Raw genomic sequence first — 27,608 nt, 5'->3', positions numbered from 1 at the left:
AGGGCCATAATGTGGCTGGAAGATTTAGGTGAATTGAAAAATCTAATAACCTCACCGGGAATCGAACCCGCAGTCTTCTGGCTTGTAGCATAGTGCCTCAACCAACTACACTACCACGTGTCCCCAGATCTAATTGTTATATACTCAAAATTGTTAGCATAAGTATCGTAGATTTTGAATGTACAGTTTATTGTATTTTTTGCTTTTTGTAAAATCGTCATTTAAGTATATTTCTGTATCTTACTGCTAAGATTTGACTCTAATACGCTCAGGCCGCTGAGCGTAATTTGTCTTACTCCTGTTTATATTACGACTCTTCTTAATAATTTGTCTAGCAGCATAAAGTGCTGCCTACCTCGACGTAACTGAGTATTTTTAATAGTCTAATAATCGCTCAGGCAGTAAACGAATTCTCGTCCTTCTGGTGGTTCACTCTCTTTACAAGAGATCGCTAATAGAATTTATTCAGAAACAGAGAAGTCGAGCCCATAGTCTCCCTTCTATTTCTTTAAGATCCATTTTACTCGTAGTATCATCCTCCCATCATAGCTGAAGTCTCTAAACTGTATAATTTTTTTCGGAATTTCTCGGCTTTTTGAGTTGCTCACCTTCCAGAATTCTGAAGAACACTAATGAACACAACGTTTCGGAAACTGGATCTGTTTCCGTCCTCAGACGAGGGGATGTGTGACGCCTACTCTGTTGGGTCTATTAGAAAGACGTAAACTGTCACAGGACCTACAGAGTAGGTGTCTCCAGGCCCTTCGTCTTAGAACAGAAACTGATTTAGTTTCCGAAAATCTGTGTGCTTTAGAATACCGGACAATGGACAAAGGCCAAAAACGAAATAATTCCGAGTGTTATACGCCATGGTCAGAACCCTGTGGCATCTGAATATTTATTTTTTCAAAACACCGAAAGGTTGAAAAAGAGTAATTTGTTTTTACGTTTGGATGTCGAGTGTAACATCGTCCAAGTTCATTGCTGTGCGTTTATTCTGAAAGGTAATTTTAGAGAATATGTGATTCAATTATGCCTATGACTGCAATAACTTAAAATTTCATATTCTTATTTTTTAGAATCTGTTCAAAATATTGTTACGTATTTAGGGGTGTGTGACATATGAAGGGGTCTGAATTGGCTGATTGGATTTACTACACTAATCCACTCAACTCGTAATTAGAAGTAATTACAGCGCTATCGCTGATCTACATACTTTACGGTTCACCGCTACACACACACTATGGTTTTCAGTCTTCACTACTCGTATCCTGTCAACGTTTTTACAACATATTAATTACACCAGTCTCACTGTAACTGCAGCACATATACGTCTTCTTTTCATAGCCTAATTCCTTTCTTGTCACCTCTTCTCAATCATCTTCGGCTGGTGTCTCAAGAGAATCCCTCAATTCTATTTCAGCTTGCCTTGGATACGCGTTATATAGCCTCAGGACGGATCTAAGAGAAAATATCGTCTCAATTGCTATAGTTCAAATTACCTCATTTATTGCTTGCTTATTATTTGTCGCTTGAACCTGTTTACCTAGTCGTTGCCCTGTAATGAACGTCTACTCTGGCTCTCAGGAGTCACGTCACATTATGTTTCTCTGTACAAATGTACATATTTAAGTATTCTTATTTGTGATACTTGTAACTTGTGACGAAACTGAATTGATTCATTTCGGATCCGTTTAGCTATGCTCTCAGTGTCTGGGTACGAGCAGCGTCGAATGATAGGAAGGCTAATGAATAATAAAACTTGAAGTGTCTCGAAGGATGCAGTGGTGGTCTAATTCGAGGTAGGCAATCCTCTCCCAGCCTTTGCCTCCCGAGACTTGGGAAGCCACGGAAAACTTGAGCCAAGACAGACGATATCGGGACCGAGATGTAGAAATGGCAAGTCGCAAACATGAAACAATAGGACCAAGCGCTTAACCCGGATGTTCGGGTAAAACAACAAATGGAAGTGTATCAATTTTGATATATCAAACTGCACTTACTTGGATCTGCTAGCAAAACTTCTGTGCCAGCCTCGTTAAACTCTTTAATTGCAGTAGGCAAAGGAATGAAATCATGTCTATTTTTAGTGTGGGGGAACGCGGTATCGTAGTTGGATGACTCGCGAGTTTGATTCCTGATGAGGTCATTGAATTTTTTCAGTCGACCTAATCCTTCCTTCTGCACTATTGTCCTGGAGTCGATTCAGCTACTAACACAAATTACTGCCAAGAATCTTCCTGGAAGGGGGTAAAGGGTAGCCGGCGCTTAAGGTTGACAAGCTCACCGCCATCTGTGAGCCGATTGCCTAGAAAATCTTAGAGCCTCAACTTCTCCAACCCTATGGGCCTTCACCGCCTGTTACAGGGATAGTTTTAGCTAAGTTTTATTTTGGGGTTAAAATGTGTTTTAAATTTAATATTTTACTTTATAAATAAGAAATTTGTGACCTCAAGAGGATAATGAAAAAATATTCCCTCTATTACCAGGGTGATCAGAATAATGGAATAGGACGGCTGATGGCCCTACCATAGATGAATGAATAATTCTTTAACAGTTTGCTTTCAACGGTTCAACAAAGAAGTGTTTCGGATATTTAGGCTTATGAAAGCTATCCCTGTAACAGGCCATGATGGCTCATAGGTTGTGAGACGCTGAGGGTCCTACATTTTCTATAGACCATCGGCTCACAGATGGCGGTAAGGTTGTAAGCATTACGCGCCGGCCGCACTTTACTCCCCAGGAATAGTATTTAATTAATGCCTGGTACTCATTTCTGTTAGAGGCTGAGTCGATACCAGATCTATAGTGCGGCTGGAAGGATTAGGTCAACTGAAAAAAAAAATCCATCTCATCGGGACTCCAACCCGAGACTTCCGGCTTGTAGCATAGTGCCTCAACCACCTATGCCATCGCGTGCCCCATATTTAAGCGTATATTTGCAGATAATAGAGGAACGGACATTAGATAACTATATCATAACTGAATGCACTCAATTCACGCAAATAACGGTAGTGTCCAATGGTTGTTTAAGAATATGCTTGTGAACTTCCGAATTCCTAAAGAGCTGACATTTGCTTTGTCAGCTGTGTAACTCTAAACTTAAAATATCTTAACCATGGAGATAGTTTCCTTTATTTTTGTTATCAACATTCGGTACGGCGTATTTGTTTTTTAAGGTCGACTAACTGAATAGTAGAGATATACAAAGTAGAAAATGGCACTAGCCAATGCGTTGAATTATCCTCCTTCCTTATGCATTGTTATTGTAATTTTTATTTCACAACCGAAACTAGTCTAAACTCGGGACGGTTCTCATGTAGAATTCAGCAAACATAGCTTCCTTATCAAACACACAGTTTCAGTGTGTCTGCGTGCTTAACGAGTTAGCAAGCGAGTACCGAACTAAGGAACAGCAACTGGAACAGTCATATCATTACAGTGAAGCCAGTTTGTCAATATTGACGGCCACACGCCCTATTAGAGCTTGGCTATAATAACAAATGCCAACATACAACTGTTGGCTAGCAATGGTCATCATGTTGCTTATAACACGACCAAGCGTCCATATCGTAAGGCTAGAGACGACATAAGCCTTGTAACTCTGGCCATTATCGTAAACGACTGCCATGTCTTACGTCACAGAGGATATGGTTCCTTTTCGCGTGCTCTATATCAGTGGAGAGGCTACAGACAACAATGAGACTTCGAGGCTCTCACATTTTCTAGACATTCGGCTCACAAATGGTGGTGAGATTGTCAACCTTAAGCGCCTGCAGCCCTTTAGCCCCTTGATACTCATTTCTGTTAGAGGCTGAGTCGACCCCAGGACCATAGTGCGGCTGGAAGTGTAAGGTCAATTGAAAAATCCAACGACCTCATCAAGAATCAAACCCGCTACCTTCCAACTTGCTGCATAGTGCCTCAACCAACTACGCTACCGCGTGTCCCTATATTTGTAATGCACTGCGTATTAACGTATTCCATATTTGGTCTGGTATATACCCAGACACATGACTTAAAAATCGAATTTTTATTGTTTCGGTTTTCTTTCTTTCAGATCTCTTCAAAGCACAATTTTCAATTCCATACATAAACACAGGAGCTACTGTTACCTTACATAGTTTGGTCTGTATATATTTTCTTGTTTTGTTTTGCATCATTCTTCCTACTGTTCACATATGTTTTGAAAACCAGACAGCTTCTGTTCAAGCTGTTTGCTATAGTTATATAATATCTTACAGCCCAGGAAATTTAAATATAAATTTGTTCAACCGTTTTGTCATTTATTACAGTTTTTAACTTTTATCTTTTGTAAAGCCCTATATATTTGTTGGAATTTTAAATTATAAAGAAGAAATTATTACTTATACACAGGTTCCTCTGGACTCGATGTAGTACCATCGAGGAATCGGTTCCTTTTTTTGTCGGGATCTAACAACAGTCAATGATATATTACGCACTTTCTCTACCTGTGAACGCTACTGCTGTTACAAGAACCTGAAACGGTTGACAGTGTAACTGCCCACAAGTTGCACACCATTTCATAACACAGTGTTGCGAACATGGCGAGGATATTTTTCCTCCTCGCTCTTTGCCGACTTCTCACTTAATGGATCCAGCTCATTGGTCGGTCAAGTGAGGCCGAGTGAGAAGAGTAGGGGACACAATTCTTTATAAAAATCAATTACTGTTCATTAACTAGCTGTAAATGAATATATGGTTGGGTCACCAGAAGGTTACACTAAAGGTGATTTGTCACAATATCTTTCATAAAATAGTCCCCGAATTTGTGAATTATTTCACACTAGCAAAACAATTCAGTGACTCGTCTGCAACTGAATTGTGTTTCTCTAGTCCTCTTTTTTATTTCTTGCAGTACTTCCTAATCCACGTCAAGCCGAAGACCTTATAACATTTCTTGTTGTAAGAATTCCCCAGCATTTTATGGAACCCGAAGGTTCAATATCGTGTTCACAAGAGCCCTTCACTGGTCCCTATCCTGAGCCAGGTCAATCCAATCCATCCCATCCCATTTCTCTAAGACCCATTCTAATATTGTCCACCCACTTACGCCTTGGTCTTCCCAGTGGTCTCTTTCCTTCTGGCTTTTCCACCAATATCCTATACAAATTCCTCTTCTCCCCCATTCGTGTTACAAGCCCGGCCCACCGCATCCTCCTTCACTTGATCATTCTAATTATACTTGGAGAAGAGTACAAGTTATGAAGCTCCTCATAATGCAGTTTTCTCCAACCTCCTGTTACTACATCTCTCTTCGGTCAACACTCTTCTCAAACACCCTCAGTCTATGTTCCTCCCTTAATATCAGAGACAAAGTTTCACACCCATACAGAACCACGGGCAATATTATAGTTTTGCATATTCTAATTTTTATATTTTTGGACAGCAAACGGGAAGACAAAAGGTTCTGGACTGAATGGTAGCAAGAATTACCCGAGTTCAATCTCCTCTTAATTTCCTCCTGAGTCATGTTTCGATCTGTTATTGCTGTTCCCAAATATCTGAACTGTGCGACATTTTCAAAACATCTGTTTCCTATCTTTATGTCATGATTTTGCCCTGTATTTTGCTGACGAGACAGCAACATATACTTAGTTTTCTGTGTGTTTACTTCTAGACCAACCTCCTTACGTGAGTCACTTAAAGTGTGTGTGTTTTTCTTTATGGTATCTACATTATCACCAAGTAGATTCACATCATCGGCAGAGACCAACAGCTGATGTGTCCCGTTTAATTTCAGTCCTACGTGGTTTCCCTGGACCTTCCTGATAGCATAGTCTAAGGCAAAGTTGAAAAATAGTGGTGATAAAGCATCTCCTTGTTTTAGACCATTCTGGATAGGAAATTTATCAGACAATTGTTTACGTACACGGAATTTACTATACGTTTCGTTTAAACACATTTTAATCAACCTAACTAGTTTCATGGGTATCCCAAACTATCAGAATATTGTACAATACTTCCCTCCTAACTGAAGCGTAGGCTTTCTTGAAGTCCATGAATAGCTGATGTACTGTCTCATCATACTCTCATTTTTTTCTCCAATAACTCACGAATGCAAAAGTTATGATCTGTAGTTGATCTGTTACGCCGAAACCCACGCTGATGATCCCAATAATTTCTTCTTGTAAAGCAAATTAAAATTAAGTAAATTATTTGACAATTGAGCCCATATAAGACATACTTTTACTGCGATACCATATTTTGGTGTTCTTGGTATGCTTTTTAGCCTTATATGTTGGTACCAGTGTTTAGGAGGAACATTTTGACTCCATCTTCAGAGTACAATTCTACTCATTTACCAGGCTACTTGGCTACATGATTTCACTGAACTTGTTACAAATATACCCATTGTCACTGTTACTGTACGTGGTAATTTCAGATATTTTTATCTCTTTTTAATTAATAAACTATTATAAATATGAAGCACATTAATTCATACACAGTCCGCCATCTTGCAGATCTTGTCCTTAATTTTTTTTTCAGCTTCTTCTATTCGTAATTTTTTGTATCCTTAAACTGCTCCTTTACTTGAAATAATTTTATGACTCCATCACAATATATTATATTTGTTATGAAAGTGTTTAGTCCATTTGGGTTTTCAGGCTTTTCCTCCGAAATCATTAACATAGCAGCAGGCCTTATACATGACATAAGTTATGAGTACTATTATCAGTTCACTTATATAGTAACACGTTAGCACGTGTATATGATGTGGCACATGTTTATATATTTCCGTCATCTGAAACTTCCTGACGTGAGAAATTATAACAGTCCCTTGAGGCCTATAGTACTTTGAGACGTTGAGGCTCCCACATTTTTCTAGACAAGGGGCTGACAGTTGGCAGTAAGGTTGTCAGCCTTACGCTGCGACCACCCTCTGTCCCTAGGAAGATTCCTGATACTCATTTCTGTTAGAGGCTGAGTCAACAGCAGGGCCATGGTGCCAAAAGAAACATGAAGAAAATATTTTCGTTTGTTTCTGGTACTGAGAAAGAACCGAAAACTGCTTCTAGAGTGCCGGCCATTTTAATAGAACTTCCGTTCCGAAAGCAACAAACAAAACAATGTTCACAACAATAGAACATCACGGTTGAATGTGTTGTATGATCTTAACCTCGTTTCATGTTCAGAAGATCCCGAATATGAACCTCGACCCTGGAGACTGGATATCCTCACTGAGGGGTTTTGTGGATTTCTTCGGTTCTTCTAGACAAATACCAGGAAGGGAACTTGGCTCAGGCTACAATCGGTTCCTTCCATATACTTCCCAGTACAAAATTCAGCAATCATACAATCTTTCGGCTCTACAAAGCGTACTGAACTCCTAACATCGTCGTTAAATAAACCTCAAATAAAGAAAATATAGGCCTATTTACTATTCACAAACAGACCTCATTTAAAGAAGTTTACGGCTGCATAACAGGAGCGGTGTGAAGTGCAGTATCCTGAAGAGATATGTGTTTGTGCCTACTTCGCCGACAAGCGCTGGTCGCTCTGTCGGTATAGTTCGCTTGCGGACTAAAATCATGAGTTAATTTTTTTTGTATATTTATATGTGACGCCGAACTGCAAGAACCTAAAGCCAAGATGAAACCGCCCGAGTACCCAGGTACACGTACAGACAATGAAGAACGGTATATAGAGATTGGTACTTCTCCGAAAACTACTTTCAGTACCAGGTACGAGGTTTCTAGTATCTGTCTATCGCAAAACCTGGCTCAAACCCAAATATAAGCCTAATCTCTTCAGCTTCCTCTTTTCTTCCTTCTTACCAACGACGAGAAACGAAGTTCAGCGATAGCTTTAATTTCACGACCGTCTGAAAAACTTAAGTAGATAAGGCATTAAATCTTTACTTGGCATAACCCGAAGAATAGTAATAAAGTTGTAAACCCTGAAATGTTTAAAGGTAATTGTTCTGCAGAGCTTGAAAAATGTGGAGGCGAAGAGACTGCATTTATTTTATACAGAATCGAATAAATTATAATTTTAATCTGATTTTTATAAATTATTTTGAGACCTGCATGGAAGCGGAAGGAGAACTGAACAAGACTGGCTCTGCTTAAATGTGTGAAGTTGGCTGGCACAGGTGGTTACGAGCTTTGTTTTTTTTACTGGCTCTGCAGCCCCTTTGGGCCCTGGCCTTTTATTTTCAATTTCCTGATCATTTTAAAGGCGGTAGGACTCCTTGAATGAGTGATCTGTTCGTCGCAAGGCCTCTACCTAAACACAGGACAACACACACAGAGAATAAACACATACACATACCAGACATCCATGTCTTGTGTGGGATTCTAACCCACGATCTCGGCTTCCGAGCGAGCGAGGACAGTTCATGCTTTAGACCACTCGGCCACCGTGACAGGCGATTACGGGTTTACCTATGTTAAAGTCTGAAACCACTTGATAATTCAGTATTTCATTAAGCCATAATTATTTTCTGTGAGATACTTTATCGCTAGAGAGACGGAGTTGCGTAGTCGGTACAGCGAATGTCTACGGGCTGGACGACCAGGGGCTCGGTGTTCGTGTCTCAATAGGGTCGAGAATTTTCTCTTCTTCATGTCTCCCAGACCAGCCCTAGGGCCTACCCAACGTCCTATTCAATGGGTAGCGGAGGTTCCTTCCTTGTGTGTAAAGGGGTCGGCGCGTGAAACTGGCAACTCACCTACAGTTAGTGCCGAGGTAAAGAAAATATGGATCTATACACCCACACCACCATACGCCTTCATGCTGTAGTGCTTAATTACTTAAGCACAGGGACAACTTTACCTTTTAAGATACTTTATCACTGTAATTTTACGGACGTATCCAAAACGCCGAGAAGTAAAACTATTAGTTACGTTGCAAGAAACGCAACGTCATTTTAATTTAACAGTTGTTCTGAACTGCGAAGTACATAATATCAGAGTCAAGAAGCTGTTAACAAAATTAATTCGGTGCAAATCGCGTCAATCTCAAAAGTAGACACTGTACATAACTATGATACATAGAAATAGACAGCAGCAGATATCTCTTTAACCCTGCCGGAAGGCAATGCAGCAATGCTGATGTGGTAAGCAACTTCTTATGTAAATCATAGTAACAGACAGAAAATGGTTCCTCATTCCTGTCTCAGATGTTACTGAAGGAAAGCGTGTATGTACAATGACACATGTGATTGACTATGTGTGTATGCGTATCTTTGTGTACTGTAGAGTGTAGAACCGTTGCTATGCAACAACTGCGAAATGGGGCCTATACCTATATAAGAGCCATTTCTGCACAACGTCTCTGTATGCACGTTCCCGTTTCTAGGCATCAGATTCTTAATAATGCAACAGTTGGACAACAACAATGGAAAAAAATGTTTTCTATGTGGTCCGTGTCGAGATGTTATAAACCAGGGACATGGTCAATTTAGTCAGTTCTGTGCGGGAATCTGTGAAGATAGGACTTGAGCCCGGAGGGAAGGAATAGCCATTGTTGGAGCCGTTATTAAGAAACGTGTACTAACAGACTGAAAACATTAGACTGTGTGCTCTAAAGAAAAGAGGATAATGTTATAGTTGGTAACGACTTGTAACTGTCCAATAAATCTATTCACCAATCCAAACCCCGCATATACATACTACGAGACAGTATGTTATATACATACATGGGGCGTAATTACTCTCAGTGGCTGGTAGATGGTGTTAATCATCAGATGACCTCGGTATGCACGTTAACTCTTCCACTTTCATGACTAATACAATGGGCGGGAAAGTAGTAGCAGAAGAAAGATCGTCGGACAAAGAGAACGTTTATAATTTTTAAAGGGCCCTTACTAATCGAAAATTATAATTGTCATGATGACGATAATGACTATGATGATGATAACATTAGTACAAATATTATGTTTCTGGGCATTAGCCATTGTCCTGTTTTTATATAAAAAGCTATCCTCTTTACATTGCAAAACACAACGTTTAGTAGACTGGATTCTGTCTCCGTCCAGTCCAGTTCGGAGTTACGGACTAGCTCCACCGATTGTTCCCAACTGAGTAGATTTTACCAGGAGATGGAGACAAGACATGTATCCGATTAGGTTGGTTACTCCTTAAAAGAATGGCAAAGTGAAAATAATCAGAACTTAACTAAATTAATTACTTATGGAACAACTTTATATCCCGGAATAAATCAACATAATATTTAGAAATAAGTTCCTATTAAACAAAAAGCACTGCAGTTCCATGACAAAGACCAAACGATTAATGTTATTTAGACAAATACTCGCTTATGCTTTTGAAAGCAATACGAAACCCGTAAAAAACTTATGGGCAAAAACGTAGGGTTGTTAGGTATAGAAACAAATAAGATAATTTGTCTAGTGTCTAATCAGCTTCTAATTTTAATTGAGTAGCCAGTGGCATAAGGTTCTCAAGAAAAAACAAAGGCATTGCTGTACTCCGTGAGCAATTGCCTGCCGATCTTCCGATCCATTCCATAGATTTCTGAAATATCAATGAAAATTGTCCCTTTTTTCGAATTTTAAACAGGTCCCTATTATTAAGACTCAGCTGCCTCTTATTTACTTAGTGCATTGTGTAGTCCCACTGTCTTAAATATCTCGTTAGTGACGCAAAAGAAGAACTAAATTTGGCCTGCCCTCTGGTTTAGATCATGCTGCAGGCCTTAATAAATATCATAAATGGGTCCCAAATGGGATGTGTTCACACTACTTAACTTTTATGGACCATTATGCATGGACATGCCCCCTAGTACAAAACTCTGCATTTTACTTACCGACACTGTGAAATTATGTTTTATGTTTCTCAGAATAAAGATCGATTATTTTCGTAAGCAGTAATAACCGATTCGTATTTACAATGGAGACGCAATGTGTTTTCTGTGAGGCAGACACTGTAAAGTAAAAGTAAAGTAAGTAAAAGTAAAGCTATCCCTGTACCAGGCAGTGAAGGCCCATAGGGTTGTGAGACTTCGAGGGGCCCACATCATCTAGACAATGGGCTCAAAGATGGCGGTAAGGTAGTCAGCCTTACACGGCGGCCGCGCTTTACTCCCCAGGAAAATTATTTAATTAATTCCTGGTACTCATTTCTGATAGAGGCTGAGTCGACCCCAAGGCCATAGTGCGGCTAGAAGGGTTAGGTCGACTGAAAAAATTCAATGACCTCATCGGGACTTCAATCCGCGACCTTCTGGCTTGTAGCATCTCTACATTTGAATATGTTTTAGACAAATTTCTTTCCACAGTCTTGATCCCTTCCAATATTTACACTAATGAAACTGGTTCACATTTGTTTATGCTTTATTTATATGTTCTTTGCATTTTCATACATGAATGACCAGTAATATCAACATGGCTACCAAGATTGGGGCCGAAATTTCATCCGAAACGTCGGTAAACTTCTACCAGACTACGCGGCTTAAGGCCCCAGAAGACAGTAAAATGTATCGTTGCCGTGATGTGAATCCCCTCTGTCCCAACACTGTCATTGTGACGTGCATAGTACTGAGCGTCAGTCAAATCATTATCCGGGGTTCTGGTTATCCTCTGTTACTTTTCGCGTAACCACCCTCCAAATCTGTAGGCAAGTGCCTGGATAGTTGGCCCTACATCAGAATTGCTTGCGCCTTATTTACAGCAGATTATTCACTAAAAACCGATTACAGGGGTCGCGCGGTCTAATGCATGAACTTTCTTCACCCGCTCAAACACTGTAATCGTGTGTTCGAATACCATTTTAGACATAGAAGTCTGTGTGCGTTTATTCTGTGTCTGTGTTGCCCTGTGTATAGATAGAGGTCCTACGACTGGCTGATTCTTCGTTCAAGAAGGCTCCCCAAATGTATAAAAATCAAAGAAAGCTGCCAGACAGACAGACAGACAGATAGATAGATAGATAGATAGATAGATAGATAGATAGATAGATAGATAGATAGATAGATATAGATGAGATTCCAACTCCCTAAACCCCTTTAAAGCACAGAGCATATGTACAACCTGCTTCCAAATTCAAATACTCCAGATTCTGCGACAGATCGCGTTGATAGGTTTAATATTGTTCATAAAATGATCAGTGATTATTTTCCTAAATATCATCTCTCGGTTGGTCCTTGTAATGAAGATGGATTGAGTTTTCTGTGAAGTAGGGACAGATTTATTAAATGTTACTGAAATGAACATCATTACATGTGAATATGTTTGCCATTTGTCCTACGACCAGCCATCTTGACACATGCTGCTTGGTTTTAATTTAATGTTTAGATGTTTCCTAAGTTCCAGACTACTACTGAGTTCTTATCTTGCCGCCTACCCAATTTAAATACTTCATAATTAAGTTCTCTTCCAGTAAATGCCACAAAATTTTATTTTTAATTATGAAATTCGAGGTTAATTCATAAAATTAAAATATCGCTACCCCTGTCTGAGGTCACTACTTGTAACTTGCAGACTACCCTTATCAGAAGGACGTTGGGGTACAACCTGGGAAACAAAATGGCGCTGCCATTGAAAGAGGGCCACTTAAAACTTACCCCGTCGCTGTCATGTGACAAAACCCAAGTTACATTTCATTAAATCAGTAAACTACACTCACACATATATTGAGGCTTCTACTCATTCTAATTTTGGTTCATTAAATGATGCTGTATAGCATTTTTACGTGAACCAATATCAATCATAAAATAATTTTTGTTTTTTAGGCTTAACACTGTTTTATTTGAGTTTGGCATGTATTGCACTACTTTCAATGTTACTAGACTTGTAACATTATTTCCCCTTCAAGTATCAAGAAAATATTAGCCCTCTATTCTCTCAATTTAGGCCTATTCTTTAAATATATATACTCTTGAATATTTGGAAATTTCTGCTATGAAAGAAGAAAGCTTTCAAAAAGCCTATAGGCATGAATGGGTAACGCGGGTTTCTTTCGCGTACCTCAAATGCCTGTACGGTGTAAATGGCCGATAACAAGTAAGCCTAAGTATGGATATGCTTTTCAGGTGTAAGTTTTAAAATAGATGTATATTGTTCAAACGCATCGTCACTCCAGTGTCGTCGCAGAAACTTCATTTCGATAATGTGTGTAAAGTCATGTAATAATTTGAAGCTTGAAATTAATGAAAATCACATTTAAGTTCCATCTCCTACCTCATACAAAACAGTACATGTGCAATATAAACAAAAGACATTTAATGCTGCTAATTCTGAGAGAAAGCATCTTTCACATAAATACATTCTGTGGGAAAGATTCATAGGTTATTAATGTTGAAGCAGTTGAAACACGGACCTGCAGGATACGAGGATTTCACTGAGCTCTGAGCACTGAGGTAGTAAGTTCAGTATGTCCTAAATTAAACCTAAATTATATAGGTTATTTCTTGTTGACGGTCTGGCAGCCCTCAGTATACAGTTCTTCTCTAAGGCACTATTTTCAGAAACTCGCTTTTTGTTATACCAAGTTAGTTTCTTAGAACTTTCAGCCGGTAACCCCTTCCTGTATGTGCAGCCCAAATGATTTCAAAAGACACAGATTAGGAACAGTAAGATTGCTATTTTATGCTTGGCCGACAGAATTAATCTGCAGTGAAACATTCTGGGTCTGTTGGTGTTCAGCGTTAGAGACACCCAATGAACAGGAAATGTGCTATTGGAAGGGCCTGGCTTTAGAGGAAGGACATATGTGTATTCACATATTTAATTCAAACAGTGGGAACTTTGTGTAGAACACATGCTTCAATAGACAAATAGAGAGAATACGAGCACTTAGCTCTGAGAAGGCAACTTACATTCTACTATTATTAAGACACCTGCTCCTAAGCTTCCGTTTTATATCCTGTTATGAATCAAAAGTAAAACTGACGCAGTGCATACTTTAGACATTTCTTAAAATATCCAGTGGGGGGGGGGGGGACTGATTCATCGCATTTCCCCTCACGTAGGCCTGCAAGCAATAAGTGAGCTTCGAAGCCTCAATACCAGTGTTTTATTGGTCCAAGTCTGTAAAGCGTTAGAGCAAACAAAACAAAACAAAACAAACTCCGTGGCTCGAGTCAGCAAGCGAACTATACCGACCAAGCTACCACCGCTTACCGGCGAAGTTAGTGCGAACTTTAGCTGATAGAGGGTGTAGCGTGGTCGGCGCAACGAATCCCCACGGTCGTTTATTTCGGTTTTCTACACCGGAGCTAGAAATAGCTCTTGAAACAGCTCCTCAATTATCCTCATGAGGCTGAGTGGACCCGTTCCAGACACACTACTTCTCAGAAAATCTGGTAGCGCCGGGAATTTAACCCGGACTTCTGCATCTGTAGGCAGGAAATATGTTCACTAGACCACAGAGGTGGTAAAAGTGTTAGAGAACGCGTCTGAACTAAGAAACTGGAAAATGGACAGCAATCATACAATGCATGGGAGGAGGTATAGACTAAAGAGGTCATAGAACTCTCATATAATGAGGAAGGCTCAGGAAACTGGAATACATTGGGACTGCAAGCACCAGGAAACGGAAAATTTTGGTATTTTCGTTATAATAAATAGCAGACTGCATGGATATACTAAATCATTTTGGAAAAAGGCCAATAAGAATCATGGGCCTATTTTAAATGCAAAAAAACAATTGTTGCGTTCGATCCATAAACAAATGTGGACGCAAGTTTTAATTAAATGGAGCCTATGAGAAAAATAGGGGTAAGTGGTAACGGAGATAGGTATGGGCCGGTTAGTGAGAACTCTGCATGTATACGAGAGACTGGAAATCACTTATTCAGAAATTCAGCGATCATCCTTAACAGTTTCATAAAAGAGGCGACGGGAGCTTTAACAACAATTCGCAAGTGCTTTTAAGCACCACACCTGAAAACGCATGGAGGAACGGAGCCAAAACTCCACACGTTCTTAACATCGGCACTGGACACAGCTTCACGTACCAGCGGCATTCTCTCTGAGGGGAAGACCTGCCCCTAATCTTCGATAAGAGGAATCGGTATGCAAGGAAGAAGAGNTCTTCATAGTCACCGCCGTGAAAGCCTCAAATCTTACAAGAAGAGAGAATTCTCTATCCGTACAGGGAATCGAACTCCAGTTACCGAGAATGCAGCCGATTGCTAGCCTGTGCTGACTGAGCTACATTTATATCCGCGTCACGTGTAATCATTTGGTTGTTTTGCTTCATCAGAATGTATTGCGGAACTGTTTATTTCACAGACTACATTTTCAGTAAAGGTTTATTTATGAACCTCTTCCCTGGTTCAGTACTTGCGTATTAAAATCGCATAATCTTACATGTGCTGACCATACAGCCGTATAGCGTGAGCTCATACCCAGCTTCGCGTCGTACCTTAGTTTGTGACACGGCATAAGGCCGTATAAATTCTCCAGGAAATTAGGTAGTTTCGTGGTGATTTTCGGGTGTCGTACCACGATGCAGTCCAGTTATTTCACAAATTTAATTAGGTTTACACTAATAAGATCCGATTTATTAGTCATTATTCGTAGGCCTATAAGTCATAGAAGCGGCCGAACTTAAAGGTCTTCTTTACCTTTTGTGTTTGTAATGCCAAAGTTAAAATATGGGCCTATTCTTTAGGCTGCGTGAAAATAGAACTTATCTTCATAAGGCTGGTTGTGAGTTCTTAAGGTTTATAAGTAAGCTTACAGGCGTCTACTTCATACAACCATCGGGTTGTTGACTATTGGGTCAAAGAAATCCTGGACGCTAGTAGAAAGTACGGGGAAACCAACTCCTGCCCTTTGGTCTTCAAGTAAAACTATATTTATGCTTACAATTTTCCGTCTCGTGGCGCTTTAATTTCTTACTTCATATTATGCGGTACCGTGTACCGTGTACCGTGTATATAAGTAAGGTAAATGAAGTAAAGCTATCCCTGTAACAGGCCGTGAAGGCCCATAGGGTTGTGAGACGTTGAGGGTCCCATACTATCTGGACAATCGGCTCAAAGGTGGCGGTAAGGTTGTCAGCCTTACGTGCCGGCCGCGCTTTACTCCCAGGAAAATTATTTAAATAATTTCTGGTACTCATTGCTGTTAGAGACTGAGTAAACCCCAGGGCCTAGTGCGGCTGGAAGGACTAGGTCAACTGAAAAAAATCCAATGACCTCATCGGGACTTGAACCCGCGACCTTCCGGCTTGTAGCATAGCCCCTGTACCGTGTATATAAACACAACGAAATAAGTACTTTTCCATTTTAAAACACGTTTCATTCATATCATGCAAAGAAGGAATTATACAAAATAAAAACCTCTAGGGCTCATTCATCTATGTCTCATAATTCGCGAAATAGGCCCCCATCTCACGTGCCCCTATATGAGACCTCACGTATACCTTCTGTATACATGTACTTTCTGTTCAAACCCACTGACCTAAAGAGTTTAGGGTGGTGGAACTGGGTCTACTTTTCGATGGCTGATGATGATAAAAAATTTAGCCTAATTACAGGCGAATCTAAGTGATCAAAACCAAAGCGTTAAAATTAGTTGAAAACTTCAGGTCTCGTAGCATTTGCTCCTGAATTTTAAATGAGTTCCACTTTCACTGCCGATCACTAAGGTAGTAGACTCCACAAAGGTGGACAAAATATCATTTTCTTCGTTGCATATTCCAACTTCGCCGCTCAAAGTAACTACAACTTATTAGTTCCAGCCACAGACTGTGGAGACCTAAGCCTACATAAGTTACATTATGAATATCCTTGTCCTCACTAAACCCTATTATTTCAATTTATTCATAGGCTTACTTAGACGATTTTAAGGTCATGCTTCTAAATGTACCGCGAGCGAAAACGATTCTGAGTTATTGTCACCTCCGGCCATGCCTCTCAACCCACTCTGACGGCAAAACTCGACACAGGCCTCTACGTCTCGTCTTCGGGTTTCTAAGCGTTCGCTATATGAAGGGGTTCCCACAGAAAACTATTAATTACAGACATTCAGAATTTTATAAATTACAGGCATAGATTTCGATGTTAGGTGGGTCGTTTGTCACCCAGGCAAGGCACGTCCTCACGTTGCGGGATGGAGGAGACAGCCTCCAGATATGGAGGGTTGCTGCGAATATACTGAATAAGCAGTCGCGGACAGCCGACAAGGGGTGGTTGTCCAGCTTGGGAGTTGGACGTGGGGCTAACAACTCCTCACCGTAAAAAATAAACTTGTTACGAAAATTCTCAAGAAGTCTCCGACCTGGACGGATTCTTTGGACAAACTACCCAAGCGAAAGAAAATGGATATGACATTTGGTATTTGGAATCTTAGAAGTGTGTTTAGGGCAGGTTCGCGCAGAGCAATGGCGGAAAGAACCTCAAAATATAAGTTAGATTTAGCGGGAGAACAGGAGTTCATAAGGGACGGAGGTGGCACGGAACCAGCAGGCGAATATACATTTTTCTATAGAAAGGGAAATGGGAGTCATGAATTATGTTCAGGTTTCTTCGTACGCAAGAAAATGCTATCAGCAGTTAAGGAGGTGGAGTTTGTTAGTGATAGGCTGTCATACATAGCTAAGACTAAGAGGTCGCTAAAGCAATATCATTGTTCTGAGTGTGCATGCCCCAACAGAATATAAAATTGATGATATGAAGGATAACTTCTATGAAGAACTAGTACGATTCCATAAATTCCCTAAATGACATACGGGAATATTGTTGGGAGATTTCAATGCCAAAGTAGATGGGGAAGACATTTTCAAACCAGTGATTAGGAATGAGTGTTTACACAAAATTAGTAATGATAATAGTGTTAGAGCTGTAAACTTTGGCGCATCCAAAAGTACGATGTTCCAGCATCGTAACATTCATAAATTTACTTTGACATCTCCTGATGGGAAGACGCACAACCAAACTGACCATATTTTGATAGACAGGAGACAGAATTCAAGTATACTTCATGTCCGATCATTCAGGACAGCAGATTGTGATACTGTCCACTATCTGGTGGTGGCAAAAGTTAGGGAGAGACTGGAAGTGAGTAAACACTCTCAAGAAATTAAATGAGGTAGAGGGTAAAGAGCAGTATCATGTTGAAATCTCAGATAGGTTTGCGGCTTTGGAAAACTTGGACACTGAGGTGGATGTTAATAAAACTTGGGAAACTATTAGAGAGAACATAAAAATGTCTGCCAAAGAGGGTCTAGGTTATTATGAACTGAAGAAGCATAAGCCATGGTTCGATGAAGGATGTTCAAAATTATTATATCAAAGAAAGCAGGCCAAATTGTAGTGGTTACAGGATCCAAGCGAGTTAAATGGAGATAATCTGAACAATATAAGATGCGAAACCAGCAGGCATTTCAGGAACAAAAAGAAGGAATATTTGAAAGACAAAATTGATGAGCTTGCAATGAAGAGTAAGAACAAGAACATTAGAGACCTGTATAGAGGAATAAATGACTTTAAGAGGGGTTACCAACCTAACAGTAACTTAGTGAAGGATGAGAACGGTGATCTGCTTGCAGATTCCCATAACATTATGAATAGGTGGAGCAACTACTTCTCTCAGTTAGTGATTGTCAGTGGCATTAGGCAAGTAGAAACACGTAGAGCTGAGCCGTTAGTACCCGATCCGCCCCCTTTTGAGGTTGAAATTGCTAGTGCAAAGATGAAACGGTATAAATCGCCAGGTAATGATAAAATTCCGGCAGAACTAATTCAAGCAGGAGGTTAAATATTACGTTCTAAGATCCACAAGCTAATTATTTCTATTTGGCATAAGGAAAAATTGCCTGATCAGTGGAAGGAGTACCAGTTCACAAGAAGGGTGATAAAACTGCCTGTAGTAATTATTGGGTAATATCACTGCTACAAACTTCATACAAAATTTTTTCCAATATTCTTCTCTCAACCTTAAGTCCATACATAGATGAAATTATTGGGGATCATCAGTGTGGGTTTCGACGTAACAGATCAACTTCAGATCAGATCTTTTGCATTCATGATATGCTTCAGTATATGGGAGTATAATGAGACAGTACATCAGCTATTCATAGACTTCAAAAAGCCTATGATTCAGTTAGGAAGAAAGTATTGTAAAATATTCTGATAGATTTTGGGGTACCTATGAGAGTAGTTAGGCTGATTAAAATGCGTTTAAACGAAAAGTATAATAAAATCCATATAAGTAAATATTTGATAATTTTCATATCCAGAATGGTCTAAAACAAGGAGACGCTTTATCGCCACTCCTTTTCAACTTTGCCTTAGAATATGTCATTATGAATGTGCAGGAAAAACAGATGTGACTGAAATTAAATGGAGCCAATCAGCTGCTGGTCTATGGTGATGGTTTGAATCTAGGTATCATAAAGGAAAACATAGAGACTTTAAATGACGCTAGTAAGGAATTTGCTCTAGAAATAAACGCAGAGAAACTAAGTATATATTTCTGCCTCGTCACCAAAGTAAAGAACAATATTATGAGACAAAAGTGGTTAACAGACCCAATTGAAAATATGACAGAGTTCAAATATTTGAGGACGACAGTAACAGATAAAAATCTGATTTAGGATGAAATTAACAGGATGTTAGATTCGGGTAATGCTTGCTACAATTCAATTTTCTCGTTTTCTGTGTAAATACCTAAAAATTAGAATATAAATAACTATAATTTTGCTTGTGATACTGAATGGGTGTGAAACTTGGTCTCTGGTGTTAAAGAAGGAACATAGACTGAGGGTGTTTGAGAACAAGGTGTTGATGTGAATATTTGGACCGAAGAGAGATGAAGTGACGGGAGGTTGGAGAAAACTGCACAATGAGGAACTTCACAACTTGTACTCTTCTCCAGGTATAATTAGAATGGCCAAGTCAAGGAAGATGAGATTGGGAAGGGCAAGTAGCATGAATGGAAGAGAAGACGAATGCATATAGGATATTGGTGGGAAAGCCAAAAGGAAATAGACCACTGGGAAAACCAAGTCATAAGTGCGTGGACAATATTAAAATAGATCTAGTTCAGGACAGGGACTAGTGGAAGGCTCTTGTGATCATGGTAATGAGCCTTCTGGTTCCGCACATTTTGCAGCTTCAAAGGTTTGCTCAGCTCCATGAGTGAGCGAGTAACAAGCATAGATTTTTATAAATCATGAGAAAATGCAATTATCGGCCTAGGTCGATGTTTCTCTGCACAATTTCTGCACATATGCCAGATATCAGTTGCAAATTTAGAAACTAAAACTTGCGTTTTCTGAACTGATTGCCTTCTTAACACTTTCAGACCTAGAGGTAAACTGAAGGATGTGTTTGTTTGTGTGGGAAGAGGTGTTACTGAGAAAGACTTCATTTTTTACAAGGGAAACAGAAGATTTTCACAGCTACAGGTTCCAAGTGAGTGCCAGCCCCATGTACCGGCAAAGATAACTTAAAGAAGGGGTAAAGTGTTGGGAAGTGAAGAATATAAAGTAATGCAGGTGAAGTATTTAGAGATTGTGCAGAAGAGGAAAAGTGGTACAAGGAATCCTTACCGCATTAGGGAAGGAATGTCCATATTACCATTGGGACTACAGCAAAAGAATTATGAAATACAATGACAAGCATGAGTTATAATTTATAATTTGCTCTAGCACCGACGAAAATCACTGGCAGTTTTTACTGAGTTGGTCTGTCGCGCAGGACCTTCGGGACTTTCTGGCCACTCGTCCGGCATTCGCACACACGAAACGTAACGACAGCGCGTAGTATTATAACGCTACCTCTTGCTGTATCTTAAACGTAGGCGTATTATGCAGATTTGTATTACAGCAGCTTGTTTCACGCCTGTCCTTTCGGGTGCGTAACAGACAAACTTCATATTATAGTAACAGGAGGATAATAGAAGTTGGAAACAAACTTTTATCTGAGTCGCCTTCATAATATTTTAACCAGAGATGTTTGTGACATTCTAGAGCATTCAATTAAGTAATATTTAATTTTTCAGCTCCCACCTCAGAGAAAATATCGAGTCGATATCACTGAGATAAACCGATTAACATGATTTACGTTTATGGTCGCAGCTTGTTGTAAGACTATGTCCGGTTAGCAAATAAAAGGCTTTCGGACTTTGTCCATCGTCCGGTATTCTAGAAACTAAATAACATGACATTTCGGAAAATGGATATATTTCCGTCCTCAGATGATTGGGAGAGATACCTACTCTGCAGGTCCCTTAGGAGCTAACCTCAATCACTGGGCAACCACTGTCAGATTCACTATACCTATTTAATTATCTGAGACCAGGCTAATTTGAAAGAAGACAACAAGAAAATATGCAACAAAAATGTGATAAAGCCCGCACATGCATGAAGTAGGGTAGAAATGGAGGTAAAAATTTATGCTAGAAACCTAGCCCCCCCCCCAAATAAAGGCAAATGCATGAGCACCAATGCATAGAAAAAATAGAAAAATTTTGTGAAGGCATGTAATGAGGAAGGAAACAGATCCATTTTCCGAAACGCTGTGTTTTCTGTTCTCTAGAATACCGGACGATGGACAAAGTCCCAAAACCCAGTAATTCTCTGTTATACACCATTGTCAGAGCCCTTTAGAATCTATTAAGTCAGGAGTTCATTAATGTTACTGCAGGCTGGAATATTTTGGTCTGCTTTGGGCGTAGTAACCACTGCGCTTAGGCCGCGCCATAGCTCAAGCGGTTAGTCGCTGGCTTCCCACCGCGGCAACCCGGGTTCGATCCCGGGTCTGGTCAAGTGGGATTTGTGGTTGACAAAGTGGCGTTGGGGCAGGTTTTCTCCGAGTACTTCGGTTTCCCCTGCCAATCTTCATTCCACGAATTGCTCCATAATCACCCTCACCCATCATCTGGTACAATAGGCCAGAAGTGGCCGCAGTACAAGGGACTTAGTCCCACCCCACTAGCATTAAAAAACCCACTGTGCTTTAAGGAGTTAATACGATCGCTTCCTTATGTTTAATAGGCCTATAGTGATAGTCCTCAACAGAGCCTATCTACCTACTGTAGTACGGTAGATTACAAATTTTGATTGTACACACCAATGTTTACGCATGAAAACCAATTACAGTCATGTGATTCCATCGTACGTGACTCGGTCGGAAGAAGGGATTGGCCTGCAAATCTGCACTAGACTTGGCCCAAGCCAAAGTTGATCCGAAGCGGTCAATTTTTGCACTTCTAAGAAGTGATGTGTATTCTGAAGGGAGGTACTCGTGAACTGGAGAAAAAACTGAGTACAGACAAACGAATCTAACAGAAAGCGCTGTTCTGTTGGTATTCTATAAAAAAACATTATAAAGTCTGTACTCAAGCAAAAGGACCTAACTATGATATGCTGAAGTAGAAAAATGGGCAAGAAAACTGCTTCAAGATTTGTCTGTCTGTACAATTTCGTAACAAGAGGGAGATGTCCAGCAAAAAGTGCATCAATGTATGTATTTAGAGCCTATAGTTCTGACAGTAGAAATGTGCACACATGAGAATTTTGGAGTGAGAGAACTGACAAATTCTTTAATGACTTCTTGTAGCCTGTGACAAAACAACTTATATTTCAATGTTTATAGGCCTGTACGTCATCTGGATCCTGAAGTATTGTGAACCACAGCACACACAAACACAGGCCTAACGAAATTGACTCAAACATATCACAATCATTAGGAGTAAATGATAAGTTATCACCAACGAACTCCCTGGCACTACCCGCTTGAGGAGCCTAGTCACTCTGCCGGTCATGAAATTCCCTGCTTTTATGGAGCCTGAACATCCATCGCCATAACAATTACAGTGCTACGCTGAACCCTAATCCGAGCCAGTTTAATTCAGCCCACACTCTCTTCCTTTAACATTCTCTTAATATTAGGGTAGCCTATATCCCCCAGTCTCTTCTTCGCTTCGAAGTGTTTTCTTACTACATTCCGACCACATAATAATTTCACAAGATAAACTACGAAAATCATTCATATTCAAATGCATCTACAGTTTTTCTTTTAAAATTGAAGGAATTAGTACTATTTGCTCTGTTGAGGCCGCAAATTACAGCATTTATTATTTTAAATACATTACGCGGAAAAGTAATGTTTATTAGAAATAAAAGAGGATTTCTTTTAGATCATACTGGTTGCATGCTACATGGGCTATCCCATCGTAACTAGTAACCCCTGTGTTCGGGATATCGAATTAAGAGACTAGCAGAATTTGTGATGGTTTTGAGGTTATGATCTCTTGGGATGTCACACCGTGTAGTTTCTTGGAGAGGTAGGGGTACCAACGTTTCGGGAGAACCTGGTAACCCCGCCATGGTTTCCCATATCTACCTTCAGAGCAAAGATGTTGATAGACACCAACAACCCTAACTGCAAGAGATTCGTTACCTATGACGAAGGAGCGCGTTCAACCTGCGAGCACTGCACTAGTCCACAGAACCCAAGTTGCCGTCACTTACTGGCCTCGCACCAGTCTAGCATGCCGCTTCCCAAGCCCAACAAATTGATTACATTTAGCAGGCAGAGCTGGAATAGGCTACCTTCAGAATTGGGTTTAATTTGGGCGCGGCATTCCTAACTCAATTTAATCCCTTAGCTCGCCTATCAAAAGGGAAGCTCCTAATGAGAGAGAGAGACAGAGAAGGTATCTATCTCCCCGTAAACCCAAACAATTAGTGGGAATTTGCAAACTTGATGCCGAGGGAACCGCCCCCCTCTTTCTTGTGCCCCATCTCACCTCCGAGGCTCAGTCCTCCGGCGCTGACAGCAAGATTGTTCAGCATGGCTGCTGCTGCTGCAGCTGCGGACGTAGGCCCGGGCCTGAGGGTCAGAGAAGACAGAATCTTGTGGCCGGTGCTGTCACACTGGGTCGAGACACGACGCACTGACCGCTCGATTTCACCACGCACTGCCCCACATCACCTCAGCTGCAACGCTCAATTTTTGTTCCGAAGCTGCTGCTGCTCTTCACGGCCACCGAACTGATCGACTCCACTCTGGATTTTAATACAACAGAATCATGGAAGGTGCACAACTTTTGTCATCCACTGCCGCTCAGCCTTACCGGCCGAGTTTCAGGGGAGTGTACGTGACGCCGAGCCAATGAGACGGTGCGCTGCGGACAGCCCCTCCCACACACCAGTTCGTGGGCGGAGTGGTGGGAGGAGCTGAGGCACTGGGTCGCTTTGTTTGTACCAGGGCGCTGTAGTCGCTCTCACACACGGCCCGCCACTGATCACTTAGGCTACCCTGCGGTACACAGTCCGTACTTGCTTGCAGAGTGATGAAACCCTCAAAATTCATCCCCAGCTGAATCCAACCCATAACTCTCTTTTTTTAAATCCATTTCAATGTTGTTTTACAACCGAACGACACAGTGTCACAATGCAGTGGTAATATTCCTTCTTCATATCCGGGCAGTCCTAGGATCGAAACTTAGCCCGAAGACAGATTTTCGTAACGTTCATGATTTTCTTGTTACTCTAGGCACACCCCTGGGCAGTCCTTCAAATTAGGCCACAACCACTTCCCACCACACTCTTTTTAATTCTTTAGTTTTATTCACTATTCATCACATCATTCGAGGCTACGTCTATAGACCACAAGGCGCACTGGACTATTGATAACGTCGTTAAATAAATAAAATATCCATAAATTAGTCCAACATCCTACCACTTAGGCGTATAGCTACATTACAAAATTGTCTGCCCCAATGAGAATTCCCTACCAACACTATTTATAGGCATAATTTCTTCATACGTTCATGCGTGCTACATGGCTTGTCCCTCTTATTGTGGTCACAATAACAATCCTAGGTAGTATAGTAGATCTGTACAAAATACTGTCATGTGTATCAGTGACTATAGACGGGGTTCGGATTAGTAATTGGATTTATTTACCACTTATAGGTCATAATTACAAGTAATTATTATCCTCTTACCGATTTCTACTTTACAAATCACTCCACATTAATCTTCTCAGTCTATTTCCACTAGACTTCACTGTCCGTTTTCTGGCAACGGATTTATAACTTAGGAACTATAAAAGTCTAACCAAATTACACACTCCCAATATCACTGTACTACAGCACATATATAATCACACAATAAGTCTTCGCAGGCTGACTTCTAATTTTTCTTCAACAATTAGCTCCAGATATCACAATTCCAATTCTTTCTGTCGTACGCCATTGTATCCCCATTCTCTTGACGCTGTTGTTCCTTGAAACTTGCTTCCTTATATAGATTAGGGTCGGACCCCACTGAAAACACGTGTCACGTGTTAGAATACTTTGCGCGAACCACATACAAAGCACAGTCTCTATTGTTGAAACTCCTTTGTTGGGGTTCTCACGTGATTGCTACCAAGCCAGTTGACTGGCGCACTAGCTGCTGCCTGGCAACGGTCCCGTATTTTTGCCACGCGTTTAAGCGGGAATGTGTTTATCGCGCAGTTGCTTAACAGTGTGTATACATGTTACAATATCTTGTTTCTATATATATTACGAAAACTTTGACAAACCCGACGTAGCCTGCATTTTCATTTGGTTGAGAATTTGCACACATACACCTTTTTTACGCTATTTAAGGACGCCTTTAATATCCAGACTATAAGCGTCTGATGTTAAGGTAATAGATGCATGATTATGAACTGGAAAATATTTGTAATGTAGCGATCGTGTCCAAATCGAGGTACAATCCTGGAATTTTCTCAGAGAGACTGAGGAAAATCTCGAAAAGTAAGCCAGGATATTTGGTGCTGCCGTGATTCGAAACCGAGCACCTCTCGAATGGAAGCCTAGATTATTGCCTCCAGGCCGACCAGTTCAATCACTCGCATTGTTGTGTATCTATTACGTCGTTTAAAGGTTCCCAAACAGGTGCTTGCCGGAAGCTCTCCAAGTGGTCACAGGCGTAATCTGCATGCCTTCATTACACTTGTTCTCTTTGATACGTCTGTGAGTGCAGTATAATAACCTAATCGTCGTCAAACATTCCAACAGTACACAGCAAATTATCCTAATCATTTAACGATAGGGCCTACAGATTAACACAATGGTAAGGGGTTTGAAATTAATATGTTCTCATCTACCTAACTTACATTGCTTTAGGCTATAATAGATTGTTACAAACGTAACCGATTCCAGCGTACTACATCACAGAAGTATGTTCTGTATTTTAGTGTAGAACTGTAAATGTGGTTATGGTCTTGTCGCCAACAGGTTGATGAAACGTGGTTAGTCTAACATATGTCCACTTTAGAGAGAGAAAAAAAAAAACAGGTTGTAGAAGATTAATAACTTAACCTTTAAAAAAGAGTTGAAGATACTTCTGCATGAAAGGGCTATTTTCAAATTTTTAAAACCTCCACAATTAATCTATTTATTTAATTTAATGCAAGTATTTTAGTAGACAGAAAACATGAAACACGAGTTTCATAAACAAAGTGAAAATTGACGCTCAAATAATAAATTTCAATCCAGAAATTATACAAAATTGTGCAGGCGTCTAGAATCTCGGAGGAACCGGGATAGCTCAGTCGGTATAACGACTGGCTATGAGCTGGGCGTCTGAAGTGTCAGAGCTCGAGTCAGAGTTTATTGGTGCTCTGTTGCCTAACATCACGCAATAACATTCCTCCACTGAGACACATCTTCCATTGTTGCCTTGTGTGTATCCGCGGCGGGGTGTTTAACGGTCCGTTACCTAGCAACGCTCTGGCCATCCACGTTATATTACGTATTTAACGGCATTGTCGGATATTATGGTGTTAGCTATTTGGATTGAACGGCCGAGAGGTCGGAGTTCGAGTCCCGGAAGGGTAGGATTTTTGTCTTCTCCGCGTCCTCCAGACCGGCACTGTGGCCCACCAAACCAATATGTATAGCAAGTGTCACGTAACTTCGAACAAGGCCAAGAGTAATATTGAATGCGCAGAAGAAAATTTTCAGATAAAGGGGTGGGTTCGGGGGTGTGAGAAGTGACAGGCTGCCAGTTGTGCAAACAACTTCTTACTAATGTTGGGCCCCGAAATGATGTACGGCAACCAGTGTAGTGTGAACCTCTCGAAAAATTAAATTTTTATTCCAGGACGGCAGATCAAGGAATGACAATTTAGTAATGAAACTTCTAGAGGTGTACCACCTGATGACCCGTGAGGTCGAAACATTTAGGTCTACTGTGGTTTAATAAATATTAGTTTCTTTAATTTGTGTCGATTTTTATTTAAAGTAAAATTTAATTATATTAGTGTTGTTACTGAGAAAATGGGATGAAGGGTTTTAAAACTACGAATACTAACTGAACAGTCAGTACAGGGCCTGTGTGAATTTTAGAAGAATATCTTGCATGTGATGGAACTTGAATATTCATCACAGGAGCCACAAAACCTGGCGGAGGATCTTGTTCTAGTCCAATGAATTTCCTATCCTCTCCAGAATGTCCTAAGGTCCTGCCATACAGATCTACATTTCTATTATTTTTTCCTTTGGCGCTACAGCCCAAATTTGGGCCATTGCCTACCTCCAGGAAACTCTTCGTTTCACTTCGGTTTACTAGATATTAGAAATTCGGTAGGACTCCATGGGCGGGTGATCAGCTCGTCGCAGAGAAAAATGCACGCGCGCGCGCACACACACACACACACACACACATACA

At 40.4% G+C, this 27,608-nt stretch overlaps 1 protein-coding gene across 1 annotated transcript in view; it reads right to left on the bottom strand.

Annotated features, from left to right (window-relative positions):
• Positions 1 to 23,959, bottom strand: part of LOC111874387 (homeobox protein orthopedia) — a 135,941-nt gene extending 111,982 nt beyond the window's left edge. Inside the window, exon 1 of the mRNA XM_023869855.2 lies at positions 23,690 to 23,959. Within this exon, the coding sequence (XP_023725623.1) occupies positions 23,690 to 23,735 (46 nt within the window). The 5' untranslated portion in view covers positions 23,736 to 23,959. The remainder of the gene's footprint in view (positions 1 to 23,689) is intronic.
• Between the last annotated feature and the right edge of the window lie 3,649 nt (positions 23,960 to 27,608).

This window comes from Cryptotermes secundus, unplaced genomic scaffold (assembly GCF_002891405.2).
Source record: "Cryptotermes secundus unplaced genomic scaffold, Csec_1.0 scaffold197, whole genome shotgun sequence".
NCBI lineage: Eukaryota > Metazoa > Arthropoda > Insecta > Blattodea > Kalotermitidae > Cryptotermes > Cryptotermes secundus.
This window is presented reverse-complemented; position numbering and strand designations above follow the sequence as displayed.